Consider the following 18,525-nt stretch of genomic DNA (forward strand, 5'->3'; position numbering starts at 1 on the left):
TTCAAACACCAATCGTTTTAGAGGCACGTGGATAAACCTGAGATATAGTTCAGTCCATAAAAAGTGTCTCCATCTGTCCTACTTGTGTCATTATTGACTGACATTACTGGCTACAACCCCCCCGGAGAGCAAAGAAAGAGAGAGAGCATTGTATTATATTAATTTAAAATAGATTTATTTTAGTTTGCATAGAGGCCCTTGAAGGTAAATAAACAGGCGTGTTTCATTTCTCATAGTAATATTAGAATTTCTTCAGTAATAATAGCTTATAAAATCATAGGAACGCTATTTTCCCCATGAGACAATCTCAATCATGAACTATACATAACGTAAACTGGTGATCAGAGAGGCTTTCCTGAGATGGTGATTATTGCTTAGTGATCCGGTGTGGCCATCATGCATCAGAGCCCTGAGCTCCCAGATGGGCTTTGTCCCAGAACACTTCATCCGCTGTCCACACCTTCAGCAGCACAGAGAAACTCCTGCATGTCCAGCAGCACTCCCCTCTAACAGCTCACCTTACTGTCCATCAACCTTATCTGCGGAGAGACAGGAGAACGGGGCCGTTTAACTTGGTTGGGGCCCAAAATTAGTCTTGATTTGACAGACACCAAACAACTGCTAAACAATCATTACAATATAATAGTTATTCATTGTTCAGACAAAGAGCAATGGACCTTGGTCAACCTGTGGAAGTTTTTTTGACGGATAATATTCAAGAAGTTTGGGCTTAAAAAATAATCACAGTAATAAAATACAAAAATAAATACAAAAACAAATATATATGGTTGGTTCGAACCAATAAAAACGTTGCATATAGGCTACTGTTCAACTATAAAATAAAACAAATCACACTATTTCTGTTTAAATAAAGAAATACATTAAAATGGCTCAAATAAAGCACAGAGCATATAATTCGACTGTCGTACCTTTAGGGATGAACTTCAGGGAGCTGCTGAATATTCAGAAGCGAGACACGCCTTTGGCTGGCCCATCGTTCACAAACTCATGGCCTAGTCCATTTCCACACTTCCCACATCGCACCTGCAACAACAGATCAGAACATCTGGTCTCTGGAAATGCGTTTAGGCTGGTTCGGACATGGATGTAACGCGCTCACACGGAGCGTCCTCTGGTGAGTTAAATCAAAGGGATCGATTTTCTTTTCCGGTCGTACCTTGTACGCGCCAGGTCTCTCCTCGTGCTTGGACACGCTGTCCTCGCGGACGGTCTCTGTGAAGGCAGGCCAGGGAGACGAGTGCTCGTACTTGGAGCGGCTGGTGAACAGCTGGTGGTCACACTTGGAGCAGACGTAAACCCCTGAGGCGTAAAGGATGGGAGGTAAGGATTTGAGAACAATGCGAGGAGAGAACTATTTGATTGGATTCAGGAAATTGTTTGGTACAAAACAGGGATCACTTGTTGGTTTCCCTTCAACTCTGATAGTTGGGATCCTGTTAGGTTACTTTTGTATTTTAAAGGGTATGTGTTATATTCATATCTAAGATTTAAATGTTTTAGTAGGATACGATTATGTATAGATCGTGTTCCATTGACGTTTTTATAGGGTGTGTTTTTCAAGACGAAGCAAACTTTTCATTGGATCTGTTGGAAACAAAAACCGGTTTTGTAACACAGCCAGCTGACTGCTGTGTAACCTGAGTATGGGTTACAAAACCCGAGCTTTTTATTTCATTTACGCTATTTACATGCCAACCAATGTCTCTGGCAGTGACCACGTTAGCTCTGCTCACCCCTTCCTAAGCGTCTCGCTCGTGGCTACAGTCAACATGGATAAGAGTTGACACTTAAGTGCGACCCAAAGTGATCTGTCATTAAAGTGAGTGGTTAGCTAACAGAGGCTAGCTATGCTAACGATTCGTCAACAGCATAAGTTAAGAAGAATGTTTGATGAAGAACGAGAAGTAGTTAAAGTAGCGAATGTACCTGGTTTGAAGTGGTCTTTATAGACCTCTCCCCCGAAAAAACTACAAAACGACATCCCTGTGCTCTTTGGGACAGTGTTGGTTCCTCTTTGACGCAGTGTGAAGTCGTCTGGACCGTAACAAACAACGCGGCTGGCGACTATAAGACATCCGGTTTAAGAGTATAGCCTTCAAAATAAAACCAAGGAGACGACGTGTGTCCCGTGATCATGACTGTGTAACTCGCTTGATATAATCCATTCCACAGTTCATTTATTTAATTTTACATCCTTTAGTTTTCTTGTGTATTTCCGATGTGCGGATTGGTTGCTGTAACGTCCCATTCATCTCGATTTAGAAATTACTCTTTTATTCTGAGCCATTATAGACCGGATGTCCTGTCTCGTGAGCTAGCGGTTCCTCTTTCCTAGCACTAAGCTATGTTAGCCGCGTTTATCTCCTCGCCATCCCGTTCCTGCCGTCATTAGTGTTCTGCTGTAATTCCCGCCGGAGTCATGGACACCACGATGTTTCAGTTGAGGTCGTTTGTTCACCAGCGGCTGTACGCCGCGGCGGAGGAGATCCTCGGCGAGGTGGAGAAAGCCATCGCGCTAGCTACCCACGAAGCAGAAGTTAGTCGGTCTAAAGAGGAGGTTGAAAGTCTGCGACAGCAGCTAGACTTCCTGCGAAAGAAGCCAGGTGTGAGACCTCGGTTGTGTTGTGTTGTTTAGCAGCTGCTTAGCCTTCGCATTGCCGTACCGACCTCCACATGTAGCCTGCGGTGTAGTGCCAGAAGCACCGTTAGCTACACAACGTTAGCTAAAGATGCACGCACATACCGTACATACAACTCCGCTGCGGTACTCGAAATAGTTCACAGCTACGTTATGTACTATCAAAGTATTTTAACTTTAAACTAGAGTTGTTGTTTTTTTCAAATATGTTTGCAGAGCCTTCATTGACCAGCAGCAGAGTAAAACACGAAGCCGGATGTGACGCCCCACTGCTGCGGGAGAACCCGGGACCCTCAAGCCCAGAGGAGGCCCCCTCCAGTCTGGGTGCTGACTTCCCGGGGGCCTCTCAAACCAGTGCGGACCCGGACCATGACAACTGGAACCACTGCTTGGTCCAGACAGACTTCTCGATGTCGGACGTTAAAGAAGAGCAAGAGGAACTTGGGGATGAGAGCGGAATACTGGAGATGGGTTTTCCCCCTTCTGAAATTGTGAGGAGTGAGCAAGATCACCCAGTGACACGCGCATCGTATGAGATTCTTCCAGTTCCCTCGCATGGGTCTGCAGCTCAGATAGAGAACAGTGACAGTGATGAGGAGTCGGTGAATAGCAAAGGGGAACGGACCAGAACAATGACAAGGAAAGAAAATCCCTTGCGAGGGCAAAGTGTCAGCGCTAATGAGATGGAACAAGCGGCATTATCCAGCGATAAAAGTTCCGCTAATAGTGAAAAGGGTCGCAGTTTTTGCCATTTTTGTGGCAAGGGATTCCAATACATCGGCTCGTTGATGAAGCACATAAAAACACATGAAAACAACGTGGATCGCGCCGTGTGTGGGATGACGGGCTTGTCTTCGAACGAGCTGTCGACTCACGTGAAAGATTGTCACAACACAACTTATTTCTGTGACATTTGTGCCAAGACTTTCTCCAACGTCCGTTGTCTCCGGATCCATGAAAGAATACACACAGGCAAAAAAGAGTTTGTTTGCCAGGAATGCGACAAGAGATTTTACCGAAGAGAGCATCTCATCGTGCACGTGCGGACCCATTCCGGGGAGAAACCGTATCACTGTGACATTTGTGGGAAAGCGTTCAGTCAGAGCCAAAACCTCACAATTCATAAAAGAAGTCATTCGGGGGAGAAACCGTATCAATGCGGCCTGTGCGGTAAACTTTTTAGCACCAGCAGTCATCTGAAAACACACATGAGGTACCATTCGGGAGAAAAACCGTACCCGTGTGATATTTGTGGTAAGCGTTTTAGTCAGAGCGGACAGATGACCAGACATAGGACCACACATACAGGCGAGAGGCCATATGGCTGCCACGTTTGTGGGATGAGATACAGGTTTGCACCGAATCTGAAGGTGCACCTGCAAACTCATGAAAAGGCAGCTCCGGAGTAAAACAGAACAGTGAAAGTCGTTGATCCCTATATGTTCAATTCATTCAACCTTTGTTACAGTTGTCCATAAAATGCATTTATCTGGTGAGTGAGGAAACTTTTAGCTCGAAGGGGAACTCCATTTAAGTTCATAATGTCCACAAACTGCGAAAGTGTTTATACAGGAGGGTTAGAGTTGCATTATGGGAATTGTTGGAGCATCCGTTGATGGTGTTTGATCCCAACTATCTCTGCTGCTTCAATTTAGTCTATTCTCTCACTAAAGTAACTTTTACCCGAGGTGAGTTTCACTCAGGATTTATCGATCACCACGCAGTATCTCATGTTAGAAGGCAAAATGTTTGAGATCTGGTTCTGTTCACCATATTACATCCAAACAGATGCACTGATCACATGACACAAATTTAGAGGCAAGTCAATTATACATTTCAAAAACAGGTACATTAAAGTTTGCTTCACATGCCAATTGTTTACTTAAATATGATAAATGTGAGCAGCAAGTGTGCCATCTTTGACTTTTGCTATCTGTTTAAAATCTACTGAAAAAGAGTGTTACTTATTAGTATAAATATGTGGATGCTTATTCCTCCAATAAAGGACTTATGGCCGCATCACCCTGCTGCTCTAAAAGGTTTGTTCTAATGCAGTTACTCCAACAGGTGGCAGGAGACAGTAGTGGTTTGGTTTATTATAACACTACATTTCCCATTGTTGCTAAAGAAGCTGTAGTACAAATATAACTGCACTCAATCTCGATGTTAAGCCTAAACTGTGGCTTGTAGAATACTACAGTGACATTTTTAATAGTATTTGTAGTCCAAGTGTTAGAACCTGCCCATGAAACTGTGTGCGTCTAGCAGTTAAATGTCAGGTCGCACAAGGTCGGTAACTGGGCAGCTCCCCTGCAGCTCTGCAACAATAATCCATACAAATCCTTAATGTCAAGAGCCAGCTGTTGTCCCCCCTCACTGCTTCTCTTTCTCCCTCTGCTCTTTCCAGCACCATATACAAAGGAAGCGAGACTAAGAGCACAGACAAATCAAAACACAGATAAACCCGAAATGTGAGATCCAAAATGAAGATTCATCCCAGAAAAAGTGCGACAGAGGGAAATTCTCCCATGCAGATCTGTGTATCCCTTATAAACCAATAAAAAAAAACATCCTGCCTTTTAAATAAAGGGCTGAAGCAACAACTTTGAGCATGCACGGGCTTTTCCACGTCTTCCCATTACATAAGTCTGCAGCGCTCACGACTGTTCACGCTGTCAGAGCGCGGAGGGACGAGCTCCTGTCTCGGTGTTTTGACGCTGTCGAGTCGCCTCTCCAGTCTAATCTGGATTACAGGTCCGTACACCAGGACTTCCAATAATCACGTTATTACTGCGTTGACTCTTCCTGAGGGGGAAGGGAAGGAGCGACGTGAACCGGCGGTGACGCGCCTGACGCGTTTATTCTACACAGACTGAACCGCGTATTTAGATGCGACCAACTGCGGAGTCCGGACGGTTTTTTTTTTTATTGTTGTCTTTTTTTGCATGGAAGCTTGGATACAATCCGAGTAAAGTTAAGTGAGCATGTGTGTTGCCCGAGGCTCGTTGCTGCGTGCGCGCCCCCGCGCTCTGCAGCATCTACACTGAGCACTGCAGCCTGAAGCACATTTCTGCACAGACCTCTGCCTCTGATGTTGGATGAATGAACACATTCCACCTCCAGGTAAGAGCTCTGCTTTTACTGGTTGCAGCACACGTCATTGGAATCAGTGCTGCCTTTAATTTCAAATAGAGGATAACAGGCTTTTTTTCTAAGCCGGCAATATTGTCTTAGTGATTAATTAGAAGAAGTACAGCTGTAATAACTCTTACCATGTGTTACCCAGACAAACAGAGTCCTGGGCCAAATGTGTCAATCATCAGGGTCAACTTGAGGAATAAGCTTAAAGCCGTTGGCAAAGTGGCGGCAGGGACAGTCCTATTTACTCGAGCAGCACTCCCAATTGGATTCTATTGTCCTACTTTGACCAAAATAGGAAAGCCAAGAAGAGGACTGTGGGAGAGATGTGATTCAATCCTATGCAGAAATCAGGGATCGGAGTGGGATTTTATGATGTTCATTCATTGTTAGTGTACTTTTCTTCTCATTGCTAAACAATTGAACAATTGAACAACCTGATATCACTTCACCATGTGGCCACCTTTAAAAATAAAGTGTATGTGTCTTAAAACTCACTAATGTTTCTGGAATTAAGCCTCTAATACCTGCATTTATAGAAAATACTAAGAAATGTCATACTTCATGAAATTAGTACTTTGTCCACACCGTGAGGCCCTTAGAGAAATTTGGTTGATTATTTTTAAAGCCATGAATAGTTTTTAAGCAAAAATGCCAAATATTCTTTGATCCTACTTTGCAGAGAATGTGTGGCTTGTTTTAGTTTAAAAATATACATTTAAAGATGTTTCATTTGGTCTCATCTAACACATTTTTGAAATTCCATCAATGGTCAATACATATATATATATATATATATATATATATATATATATATATGTGTGTGTGTGTGTATACATATATATATATATATATATATATATATATATATATATATATATATATATATATATATATATACATACATACATACATACATGTTAATCGACAAAACAATGGAAAAAAATATCTTTTGGAAAATTAAAAACGAAAATTTTAGTACATTTGAATTTAGAGAAGATTAAGTATTGAACTATTTCTACCTTTCGGTCATAAACATTAAACTACAGTTAAGAAATGTATCTTTACCATCGGAATTTTTGCTCCACTTTCTTGTCTTTATGGACAAATCCCAAATTGGGGTTACAGCCTTCTGTCGTCGGCTGTTTTTTTTCCCTTCCTGCAAAACTTTGTCCACAGTCCTGACTGGAAATCTGCCAAATCCCCGCTGACTCCGTACTGCACACAGCAGCAGAGGTTTTCCTCTCCTCGTCAGCTAAAACTCATCCAAATTGACTTCGAAGCAGAAATAGATTGGGGTAATGCAGGGCTCTCTGGAGCAGGTCAAGCGCTGGCAGAGCACCACTTTTGGTTAATTTCACAATGAGCGCTTCAGGTTGGTGCTGAAAATGTAAAATTGATCCTTATGAACAGTGTGCAGAGAAGAGATGAAATGGGAATGTTCAATGAGGTGAAGAAACTGAAGTAACAAGAAATAATCTGCTGCAATTTACAGCGGCACAACTGTCTTATTACCGCTGTTTCATCTTCTCCTTCTGGGCTCATGTAAAAACGGTCACTGAATGTCAAGAAATAAGGAGCCCTTTGCTCTGAAGAAGAGCAGGAAGAGGGAAAAGTGATACTGATCAAGGCAGATGATCAAAAATACGGGAAAACTCCATGTTCTCATGATGTCATTTCCTGTAAGTAATTTCATTGCTCACAACGCCAGTTTTTGACTACACACCGAGCATTACACTTGCATTGGGCTGACAGCTTAAGCAAATGAATGACAAGGAATCTGCAGAACACACGGATTACCCATTCATCATATTGAATTAATATCCTGTCTCAATTTGCTGTCGTCAAAACCTCTCTAGCGTGGAGGATTAAACCCCTCTCTGCCTGGATCATAGCGTTGCTGTTGCCTGTGGGTTGTTGGCTGTGCAGCCTTCCTGCCATAAGGATGATATGATATTTGTTGTTACATGCTGGGAAGGGCTTGTTATAGCTCCATGAGCCCCCACATCCCAGAGGGAGCGTCTAATTGTTATGCATTCAAAGGCCTCATGGGCAGCAGTTAGGGTTTGGTTAAAACAAGGAAACAGTCATTACATGCTGAAGCTTAAGCTTTAATAACTGTACCGGAGCTCTTGCCCTCCGACCAGATTGTTTGTTAGTGACGACATCTGGACTCTGTGAAAGAGTCCGGTGTGCAAGCACCAAAAAGATATTCATCCACCTTGACTTGTGCGTCCTTTCGGATGTCTTCATTTTTATTTTGCTTTTCAGACAGGACAATTGTCACGATTAGAGGTAAAAAAAAAGGATGACGATGGGTAGGGTAACGCGTCTAATTTGGGATTAGCTAAGACTGTGGTTTTAAAGTCTTTGTGCTAATGACTAGTGGACAAAGTGCTTCTCTACCCCTATCATGGACTTTGAGTGACCTGAAAGCCCACAGACACACACATAAATCCCCGCAGAGGAGCAGTAAATAGGACAAAGGAGAAAGATTAGAGTTAAAGGTCAAGAGAACATTAGAACATCAATTAAAAGGGCTCAAATGTTGTGCTGTCCTTTAAAAAGTAATTTAGTTGCTCAAATAACACCATGTTTCCTTCTTTCTCACCACATATCCAGCCATCGATATGATGAAGTATAAGCTACCAGAGGAGCCTGTTATAAGTTTACATGCACTTAAAGACTCCCAGTGCTAGCGCCATGGACCATGTCTCCAGAGACTCCGTTTGGTGCACCACATCCTCCCGGTAGCTCCTGATCGAGGGCCAGCATGGAAGAGGGCAAGCTCCTCTTCAGCCTGGGCGGTAACGATGAAGGTCCCACCGTGGCCTTCTGCAAAGACAGACAAAACAAACGGAAGAGCCAGCCGGACTTCAGCCTGGGGATGGAACTGGACCTGAGCCTAAGTCACCACTCCCAGCCTCCCTTTCTGCATCACTCCCCCTCATCCCCGGGCTCTTTAGCGGATCTGTCAGCATCATCGGCAGAACCGCTTGTCGGCACCAACCTTGTCAAATCGTCCTCCACAGACCTGAAGCCCCGGGAGAGCGGCTCCCTGCGAGGCAAGCCTCTGCTCAGCCTGGTCAAGTCCCTGAGCACCGAGATCTCCCGCCGGGCCGAACCGGAGGTCAACCTCTCCAAGTCCGACTCCAAGCTGCATTCGCACCCCTGGAAGCAGCTTAGCCGTCCAAAAATCCCAGATGTCAGACCCGCGGCAGACGGGCTGAGCGAGACCGACGGCTGGGCGTCGCCTTCCGCTGACACTTGCGGCAGCTCGCTGATCGCTGAGCTGGAGGACACGCGGAGAAAGTTCTCCGAGGCCATGCAGGATCCACTGAGCATGCTGAGTAAGATCATGGGGGACGAAAGCTCCGGCAGCCCGAAGCAGGGCAGGACTTCTGGTGCCGGAGACTCACCGTCCTCCCAAGGTAGCTGTGGAAGAGACGGCTCCAGTGAGGACCTCAGGTGCCGAAGGAGGGCTGAGGGTGAGCACAGAGGGGGGTTTGACACACCGCTGAGGAGACTCCCGAGGAGCTCCTTGACAGAATCTCCTGTCTCGCTGGAGCGCCACAACGGTGACAGCCATCTAGAAATCTGCACTAACGGAGATGTGATGCAGGTGGTGGAGGTCCGGAGGGGGACACACCCTAGAACCGACACCCAGCCTCTGGTCACTGTGCCGGCATCGTCGCTGCCTCTGCACTGGCTCTTCCCCGTGGGCCTTGTGGCGTATGGTTTCTTTGTGTTGCCCCTGCCCTCCTATGTGACGGGCCTGTCCGTGGGGGTTGCGTGTGGGTTCTTCTTGGGCCTGGTGGTGGTGTTCACCTTCGCTCCGCGGCGCTCGTCGGCCAGAAGCAACGACAGTTTGAGCAAACCCAGGCGCCCGAACGTGGAGCCACCAGGCGGGGAGCTCGCAGACCCGGAGATCCTCGAGGTAACAAATTAGTTGAACACAACAAGGAGACGCATAAACATGAACGCAACACAGTGACATTTCAGCTCACTGTCTGCTTTTTCACAATCATCCCCTCTTTCTTTTGAGGTAGTTACATGTGTGAGTGTAGCACAGAGCAAGCAGCCTCTTTCTGTTTTCCTTTGCCACATTTGGCTACATGGAAATGAACTTTAACCTCTAATGTTCGAGAGATCAAAATACAGAGCGGGCGCAGCCATGTGCGCTTTGACAATAGTGCTGTCAGTGGTGCTTATTAAACTAGTTTTAGGTGATTACGTAATAGAAAAAAACTGTCCCGCAGGCGCCTAACTCCAAGGAGCACGCTATTTTGACAATCATTTTCTCAAAGCAGGTCTTGTCAGCTCCGCTGGCAGAGTCGGGCTGCCTCTGTCTATGAATGCAGAGTCAGCAGGTTTCATATCAGGTAAATATTACCAGGACGGAGGAGTTACTTGCAGCAGGCTCACTCGTCCATGGTGTTAAACGAGACAGATGTCTCATGTTTCCCCTCCTGCTGAGCTGCATTGTTGCCGATTGCACCACTCGCTATGAATTTAATACACCTAGGTAGAGCTCTTGATAGGTTTACATATGCTTTTAGATATCATATATAAATACATAGTCAGTAAAACACATCTAAATATAGGAAGTCCTTAGTATAAATTCTGACAGGTGATTTGTGATTGTCAAACACCCTCATCATTCTCTTCCAGGGATGGATGAATGAGACACATGGCTACGACCCCGAGACCTTCCACCCCTCCGTCACACACTCCGTCTACGTCACCCTGGAGGGCGGCCAGCTGCGCCTGGCGTACCCGACCACCAACATCCCCCGGTGGGCGGCGTTCGACGACACGCCCCGACACGAGGCCGTGTTTTTGCGCTCTCGCACTTACTCGCTGGCTAACTGTAAGGTCAGTACGTCGCCGTGTGCCTCAGAGAGGAGTAAAAGAGAAGCTGACCTCTCGCCCGAACTCTCATCTCTCTGCACCCACGTTGTCATCTAACACGGAGGTGAAAGACCAGACGGATTTCGACCGAAGTGATGATGCTCTGAATGAACCTGACCCGACTAATGTAATAGAACATCGAGGCAGGCCACTGTGGCTTCCAATACGTTGATAGAGTTTTTGGCAATGACAAACTGTCCACACAATTTCTGTCTGCCAGTGAAGAAATTCCCGCTTTTCCTTGATTATTTATTATTTATTTTTTCATCTTTCCTCCCAGGTGTCTCTGTTGCCGCCCGGTCTGGCTCGCAAGAGGATCTGGAACAAGAAGTACCCCGTCTGCGTCACTCTAGCCGAGGGGGAGGTCGGGGAGGAGAGTTCGGTGGAAGGAAAGGAGGAGAAGGAGGAGGAGGAAAGGGCAGAGAGACACGCGGCCCCAGAACACCGGCTTCCGGTCACCTTGTACCTGTTTGGCCGCACAGGAAGAGAGAAAGAGGAGTGGTTCCAGCACTTCCTGTCGGCCTCCCGGCCTGAAGCCCAGAGCAGTGTGAGCAGGGAGGAGAACGTAGGTAAGATGGTGTTGTAAACATGTGTGCAGTTCCGTCAGGTTGAAGGATTGTACTGTTTCTGTGACACCCCGTGTTGTATGTATCAGCTCCTTCCGCCTCCTCACCATTCGCCTGTGTTTTCTCCGTCACGCAGAAACACAGTGCGCTGAAGACGCTGCTAGAGAAACCCCAGAGGAACTCCTCGATTTTCCAGGGGGGCTAAAAACAAGAACGCTGTTGGAGTACAGCACCTACATGACTCAAGTGATTGGCCCGCAGAGCTGCAGTCCCACCCTCAGCCCCTGCCATAGTGACCAAGGAAGCCCCACAGCCCACACAAAGGTCAAATGAGCAACATGTTTACGTGTTTTTAAGGTGTAATATCGGGTTTAGCATCACAGGGTTGTTGTGAGGAGATGTGAACTCTCGGTGGGTTTCATTTACGGCTCTAATACTCGACATAAATACCTATGATCGGAGCAGGTGTTGCTCGTTAGTGTTGCTCTGTTCCGCTCTGCGCTCAAACCGGCCCTACCCGGGATGCTGCCTCAGCCAAACACATTCCTGCTGACTAGACCACCTGTCCGTGTGCAGAAATATCAGGTATCACCTGGCTAGAAGGATGTATAGATATAGAAACTGAATACAGAGCTGCTAATCCGTGGTTTGCGGTCAATCAATCACTCCAGTCGTATACCCCTCAACAGTAAATGCATGTGCAAACATGAATGCTTGCCACTGCAGACTGAGGATGAAGAGCATGGATCTGGAGGTGAAGCGGGAGATGAGCCCGGTGCGGGTTCAGTGCCAGAGGAACGTTCTCCAGGGGGCCAGCAGGGGGCCACCTGGGTGAACTCCCTGGTGGGACGGATCTTCTGGGACTTTCTGCGGGAAAAGTACTGGACCGATCTGGTGGCACAAAAGATCCAGAAGAAACTCAGCAAGATCAAGGTGAGAGCGGATGAGCGATGGTGATTTTTTTTCCAAGCTTAGTTGGTAGTCCTTGGTTGACAAATTGATTGGTTTAACTGATGCTCCATGTGCACATTGATCTTCATATTCACACCATCAGCAGCAGAATCATGAGTGTCATGAAGACTAATGAGTGGGCAGAATAGGTCAGCGCTCTACGAATTGGGTCCCTGGATGATACAGCAGTAGCATTGGTTTGTGCACACGGTCGAAAAAGATATTCACATTGACGCTGCAGCTTTCTTTCCTCTTTGTGCGTGTGTGTGTCCGCTGATAATCTCCCTCTGGTTGCAAAGGCAGGAAGCAGGAGTGAGTAGTTGAGCAGTGCAGTGCATTGCACTGCACCATCTCATTTCTCATTCCCTGATTACACACACACACTGCAGGTTCCCCACCGCTCGCTTATTAGTTAGAAGTAATTAGCTTTGGCTGTGGAGCCTCTCTACTTGTTCAGGTTTGTCTATGTCTGAGGTGAATACGTTGTGTTTATTAACTAAAGCTGTTTTTTGTCTCATTACAAGTTGCCATACTTCATGAATGAGCTGACGCTGGCAGATCTGGACATGGGAACGTGTCTACCTCAAGTCCTCAGCACCTCCACACCGAAACTCGACCGCAGAGGTGCGGTTCTGTGCACTCACACCCATACACACATTGCATTGGATGAGTCCTCATTCATACACGCTCTTGTGATTGGGGGCCATCTTGGAGGTGTGGCTGAAAGCATCGCTGTGCCAGAGTAAAACCTGACGAACCTTTGCTGTGATCTCTTTAGTCTTGCATTTCTCTTTTCTGACCAATTTCCTGTTGGCCTCGTCCAATCTTAAGTAACAAAGACGCCTGAGTGGTCATCGGTTGGTGTCATGCCCTTCTGCAACAACCGTGTGCCAGGCAGGATGTAGACATGAGGCTTGTAAAGAGATCTGATCTTACCTGCTACATTTATCTTCAAGGCCTGTGGCTGGAGATGGAGGTGGTGTACACAGGCTGCCTCCAGATGACCCTGCAGACTAAGATGAACTTGTGTAAACTGGGTAAAGATGGAGAAGACGAGGCTCACAGCGTCCTAGAGACCCACCAAGTGGGGTGAGGCCCGTCTCACTTTCATGTTCCTCAATAGATGAAGCTCAAGGTGGAATCAGTCTCCTTAGCTTCACTGTTTGCACTAAAAAGGGTCCAACTGCTTTGTTTTTCAGCTCTAAGCCCAGGCTGTGTGCACTGGCTGACAGTGATGAAGAGTCATCCAGCGCAGGCTCGTCGGATGAAGAGGAAGCCTCCCCATTTGAGCCGCAAGTGTCTCTGTGGGAGAAGACCACAGTGGTAGCAGCTGAAGGGTGAATTTTAACACATATCAAATATATTTCCTCTTTTATTCGTGATCTAACTAAAAAAGTAACATATGCGCGTAGAAGATGGACACACAACAATGTGTGTGAACAATGATGCTGATTGCTGACAGTTTGACTTTGCATTTGTGCTCTTGTCCAAATCCGTCCAGGCACTCTGGTAGCAGCACAAGTAGGAAGATCTTGAGATTTGTGGACAAGATAGCAAAGTCCAAGTACTTCCAGAAAGCCACCGAAAACGAGTTCATCAGGAAGAAGATAGCTGAGGTGTCTAACATGCCTCTGATACTCAGCGTCGAGGTCCTGGAGCTCTCTGGCATTCTGGCCATCAACGTACCGCCTCCACCTACTGACAGGATATGGTACTGAGCTTAAAAAGTCATTTCATGCCATGAATTTAAAGGTTTCTTTCTTCTTTCTCACACAGTATTTTTCTCTCGCTCTGTCCTCTCAGGTACAGTTTCCGGGTGCCTCCCAGGTTAGAGCTTCATGTGCGACCCGCGCTCGGGGAGAGGGAGGTCACCTTCACTCACGTCACCGAGTGGATCGAGAGAAAACTGCAGTGTGAGTTCCAGGTCAGTCCATCAGGGAGTCTGTCGGAAAAATATTTTTAAAGGTACTTAAACATTTTTAACTACCATTTTGCATACGGCACTAATTATTAAATACGGCTTGGTTGTCCTTTGCCCCTCAACAGAAAGTGCTTGTGATGCCCAATATGGATGATCTGTATCTACCTCTGATGACATCCGGCCTGGAAAACCCACCCGTCTCCCATCAATCCTCAGTCCATTCCTCATCCCACCAGTCCTCCACAGAGTCCCAGGAGCACCTGTCAGAGTAGCACCCCTTTGAGGGCACAGATGAGATTATGTTGATGTAAAATAAAAACTACTGTGCCGCTATTGATGCATCTGGGTACATCTGGGTACCGGCTCGGTGTTTATCCTGAGCGTGTTGGTTGTAACCAGTGCAGGATAAATTCAGCTGAGCGGGGAAGCAACCTCGAAACTGTGAGACTGGTACTAAAGTGCCCCTCGCTGTAAGAAATTGAACTGCACACCAATTAGAACCCTTTTTTATTCAATGCAAATGCTGATGACCGATGTAAATACTGGATGCAGTAAAACAAGATGCATTAGATGACCCTTGTTAAAGAATGCTGTAACAACTAACAAACTGTCCGACCAGTCAATTTCTAATCAACCCATCTTGTTGGGTTGTGAGGAACATGGAGATGATACTGATAACTAAACTTCCATGCTGCATGTTGTTTCTGAACAATGTAAATATGCTCATGGATCATCAGTGAATAAAAAACTGTTAAATCTATGGTAGTTGTTGAACTCAAATACTCACTCCAGTCAAAGGCAAGACACATCAATTAGGTAACAACAATTTTAATTGACATGACACAATCACACACAGTGTGCTTATGTGTTTTATTGCTGTATGAGGATTGAGAATGTCTCTCAGGCCTCCTCGGTCAGAGGCTCTGTCACTTTTTTCAGGCCATCCTTCTTCAGCGGCCCCTGCAGGTTGACCACATGTCAGTTTAGAGGTAATACAGAAGGAGTCAGCTGTGTGAAGTTCTACACTGCAAAATGTGCTGTTCTCAAGCTCACCATGAATGCCCTCTTCTCCTGGGCAGTCTGGAAGCGGCCATGACCGAACTTGGATGTGGTGTCGATGAATTTGAGCTCGATGGTCTCCTTGGACTTGCGAGACGTGTGCACGAGCATAGACTGGGGGGCGGGGGGAGGACACAAGGATGTACACACACAATACACGTCCTGCAATAATGCGTTTAACTGTGAGAGTAAATGCTGCTACTTTTTTACTTATCCTGCAAACTGCCTGTGAGATCTAAAAGTTGACTTTTTACGATGGTACCGTACCTTTCTGAGGGTGAGAACGCGTTTCTTAGGCCCAATCAGACAGCCCTTCACCATGACAAAGTCATTATTCACTTCACCGTAGTGGGGGAAGCCTCCCTACGGGGTAGTGTAGGAATAAAAAAGAATGGAGGGTTTAGGATGAAATCTCACTGCCATCTTCAATAAAGCCCTCACAGTAATTTAGTAACAGGATTTATACTTAATGTACCATATTTCTCACAACATCTTTCATTCACAATTGGTAGAACGTATTCATACTCATACCATTTATAATACATCATGATGCTTTACAACACGTTGTGCAGAGCTGGGGTGTGATGTACAGGTGTGGGTATTATATCGTAGATACATGATATGTTTCAGTGTGGATCATAGTGTTGAGAAATGAGAGTACCAAGGGCGTGATGGTCTTCTGGGTGGTGTCGTAGCTCGTGGTGGCGTTGTTTCGGACCACCTTTCCGTCTTGCATGTGGACCGCCCTACCAATACGGTAGATCTGAGGACGCGTGAGGAAATGAAGCATTCTTTACAAAGGAACAGATGAAGATGACGTCCTATGAGTGAAACTATCAATGAGCCAACCTTCTTGTTGAGCTCAGTCCGGTGGTGATAGCCCTTCTGACCTGCACGAGCTATAGTGTACGACACACGCGCCGGATGCCATGCTCCAATGCAGGCCACCTTCCTCAGACCCTTGTGAGTCTTCCTGGGAAGCTTTTTTGTGCGCCAACGGCTTGTGACACCTATCAGCACAAAGAGCCATGACTAAATATACCTATTACGTAATGCATTTATCTTAGAAGCCCTTGCACCGACACAAATAGCCTGTAGAGCGTGTAGCACAACCTTTAAAGCCGCGACCCTTGGTAACTCCAATGATGTCAATCATCTCATCCTGGTAGAAGACGGTAGAGATGGGCACGGCTTGCTCCAGGTGCTCCTTGGCCCAGTCCACCTTGTCCGCGATGCTTCCCCCGTTTAGCTGCACCTCTGCGACGTGGGCCTTTTTCTGCTTTATGGGCAGCAACCGCATCTGGAAAAGGAGCATGCGACTGCAACTGAGGGTTGTTCTAAAATCTAGAAAAGGTTTTGCTAATTAGATCGTATATTTCCAATTAGCTTTTGTATTCGGCACAGGGACCTGTTGAGATTCTTTTTTGATGGCTATTACCCCAGCCCCGGTTTAAGGGCACGTCTTTATCTTAATCTCAGTTTTGAAGCTGAAACATGTCAGAGGCAGAGTTGGGATCTCGACTGATCTTCATATTACTCGCTGCCAACAGCAAAGCTTCAGTGAGCAGCCAAGTTCTGCCCGGAGAAGAAGAAGTATTTTTAAACTGCTATTTGAAACGGCACCCTCCGCCTTTGCTCGCCACAAATCAGAGTGTCATAGTCAGAGTTGGCTTTTAGCAGCACGCGGACACTTTTCTTCGTCAATGCACGAGGAAACTGGATTGTGCTTTGGATTTAGGTGTAAACTAGTAGGCTTACCTGAGAGTGAACAATAACCCTGATTACTGAACAGTATTTCTTCATCTGAGAGAAATCCTTGGCCAGCTGCTTCTTCCCCGTCTCATCCTGCCACTTCTTGCTGTACTTGGTGAAGGCCTTCTTCTTGCTCTTGTACCTGAAGTATCAAAAAGTGCGGCAAACAAACACGGTGTCAGCGAGGCAACAACTGCTCAAATGGAACATGTGAGGGAATCATGTGTAATCACACACCAGTTTTTATAAAATCTGCGCTTGCACTCGTCGCTGATATGCTCAGCAAAGATGGTTTTGAGGGCACGCAAGCCACGTATGGTTGTAATGTATCCCACTATCCCCACCACGATGACTGGAGGAGTCTCAACGATGGTTACCGCCTCCACTTGCTCTCGCTTTGCTTGCTCTGTGGGAGAAACATGGATCACATTAATCTGCTGATATATTTGAACTGTCAGTATCCAGTAAAGCTTAATTGACCGTAGGATTTAAACACTGGATACATGTTGCATTTACATAAACAGTATGCAAGCCATTGGGTACATCCTGTGACACTTTAATGATGTTACATATACACCTATATTGATTCCGTAAAGAACCAGGGTGTCATGCAACACCAGATCCTATCCGCACATTATCCTCTCAAACAAACAGCCAACTTCACTGAACCGTCTTGTGCATCCATGCGGCAGTGAGTCTACATACTGAGGCCGGTGCGGTGCACATCCCTCAGCGTGTGGGTCATGCCGGCCTTGTATCCCAGGAAGGCAGTGAGGTGGACAGGTTGGGTGGGGTCATCTTTGGGCCATGTACGCACCCTGCCTCTATGCTTCTTGGAACGCTTGTGGGGCAGAAACCCCATGTGTCCATGGCGGGGTGCGTGGAATTTGCGATGAGACTGTAGAGGCAAGAGCCACACGGAGTGAAACACGTAACCCGAATGTACTGCGATGGATTTCTTGATTACACAAGAACTGCACAATTAGATTGAGAGGAGACACGTGACAAAAATGTAATCTGTTTTGGTTTTTCGCAAAAAAGTTTCAGATGTTAAAATCATTTGATATTAAGTGACACACATTATAAAAAATAAATGGGGATAAAAGAATACATATTGATAGTTACCTCCCACCTATGTCAGACGGAATTGGTTCAGAAATCCAGCACAGGCCAAATAATAAACAAAACTCAACGATGGGAGGCCACATGAAGAGAAAGTCGTCTTTTTAGCATTCCAAGATTGAAAAGACTATTCAATACGACTTATCTTCCCCTATCCAAACCGAGCTAACCAAAGTACACACAGTAATAAACTACACACACATGCAAAAATGTAGATGACAAAACTGCAAAACAATGTACCCTTTACAGTAAAAAGGAGCCAGAAAGTATGAGGAGCACTGACCATGTCCGTAAACTGTCCGGTCGAGGAATAGAAAGAGAGAGGGGCAAGTGCTGATGAAACGGTTATGCATAAGACGATACTGAGTGGAAGGGCTCTAATTTTGTGTTTGGCGCAGCTCAAGAGACGTATTCACTTTCAAACAAGGCAATCTCTGCCAAGTTAT

General features: G+C 46.0%; 4 protein-coding genes across 5 annotated transcripts; 2 read left to right on the forward strand and 2 right to left on the reverse strand.

The window, feature by feature from the left end:
- Positions 1-153: 153 nt before the first annotated feature.
- Positions 154-2,083, reverse strand: LOC120828493 (methionine-R-sulfoxide reductase B1-A-like). The gene is made up of 4 exons (XM_040192096.2): positions 1,948-2,083; positions 1,178-1,320; positions 930-1,044; positions 154-539 (listed from the first exon to the last, which is right to left on the reverse strand). Exons 1-4 carry the CDS (start codon positions 2,000-2,002, stop codon positions 520-522), a joined length of 333 nt encoding a protein of 110 aa, XP_040048030.1. The 5' UTR covers positions 2,003-2,083; the 3' UTR covers positions 154-519.
- LOC120828488 (uncharacterized) lies at positions 1,203-4,681 on the forward strand. Of its 2 annotated transcripts, none has more exons than XM_078083848.1 (2): positions 1,203-1,341; positions 2,876-4,681. In XM_078083848.1, the coding sequence occupies exons 1-2, from the start codon at positions 1,335-1,337 to the stop codon at positions 4,066-4,068; spliced, it is 1,200 nt and encodes a 399-aa protein (XP_077939974.1). In that variant the 5' UTR covers positions 1,203-1,334; the 3' UTR covers positions 4,069-4,681. The 2 variants fall into 2 exon arrangements, with proteins under 2 accessions (XP_077939974.1, XP_040048025.2); XM_040192091.2 differs by lacking the exon at positions 1,203-1,341 and adding an exon at positions 2,309-2,624.
- Positions 4,682-5,314: 633 nt separating this feature from the next.
- Positions 5,315-14,906, forward strand: LOC120828485 (testis-expressed protein 2). The gene is made up of 12 exons (XM_040192086.2): positions 5,315-5,782; positions 8,420-9,734; positions 10,469-10,672; positions 10,989-11,277; positions 11,411-11,598; positions 12,001-12,207; positions 12,750-12,849; positions 13,182-13,314; positions 13,425-13,562; positions 13,727-13,936; positions 14,029-14,149; positions 14,272-14,906. The coding sequence occupies exons 2-12, from the start codon at positions 8,571-8,573 to the stop codon at positions 14,416-14,418; spliced, it is 2,901 nt and encodes a 966-aa protein (XP_040048020.2). The 5' UTR covers positions 5,315-5,782; positions 8,420-8,570; the 3' UTR covers positions 14,419-14,906.
- Positions 14,907-14,958: 52 nt separating this feature from the next.
- Positions 14,959-18,517, reverse strand: LOC120827785 (large ribosomal subunit protein uL3-like). Its single transcript, XM_040190892.2, has 10 exons — positions 18,363-18,517; positions 17,663-17,855; positions 17,195-17,363; positions 16,964-17,099; positions 16,319-16,505; positions 16,055-16,215; positions 15,867-15,968; positions 15,473-15,568; positions 15,200-15,319; positions 14,959-15,106 (listed from the first exon to the last, which is right to left on the reverse strand). Exons 1-10 carry the CDS (start codon positions 18,363-18,365, stop codon positions 15,047-15,049), a joined length of 1,227 nt encoding a protein of 408 aa, XP_040046826.2. The 5' UTR covers positions 18,366-18,517; the 3' UTR covers positions 14,959-15,046.
- Positions 18,518-18,525: the final 8 nt, after the last annotated feature.

This window comes from Gasterosteus aculeatus, chromosome 11, assembly GCF_964276395.1.
Source record: "Gasterosteus aculeatus chromosome 11, fGasAcu3.hap1.1, whole genome shotgun sequence".
NCBI classification, from domain to species: domain Eukaryota; kingdom Metazoa; phylum Chordata; class Actinopteri; order Perciformes; family Gasterosteidae; genus Gasterosteus; species Gasterosteus aculeatus.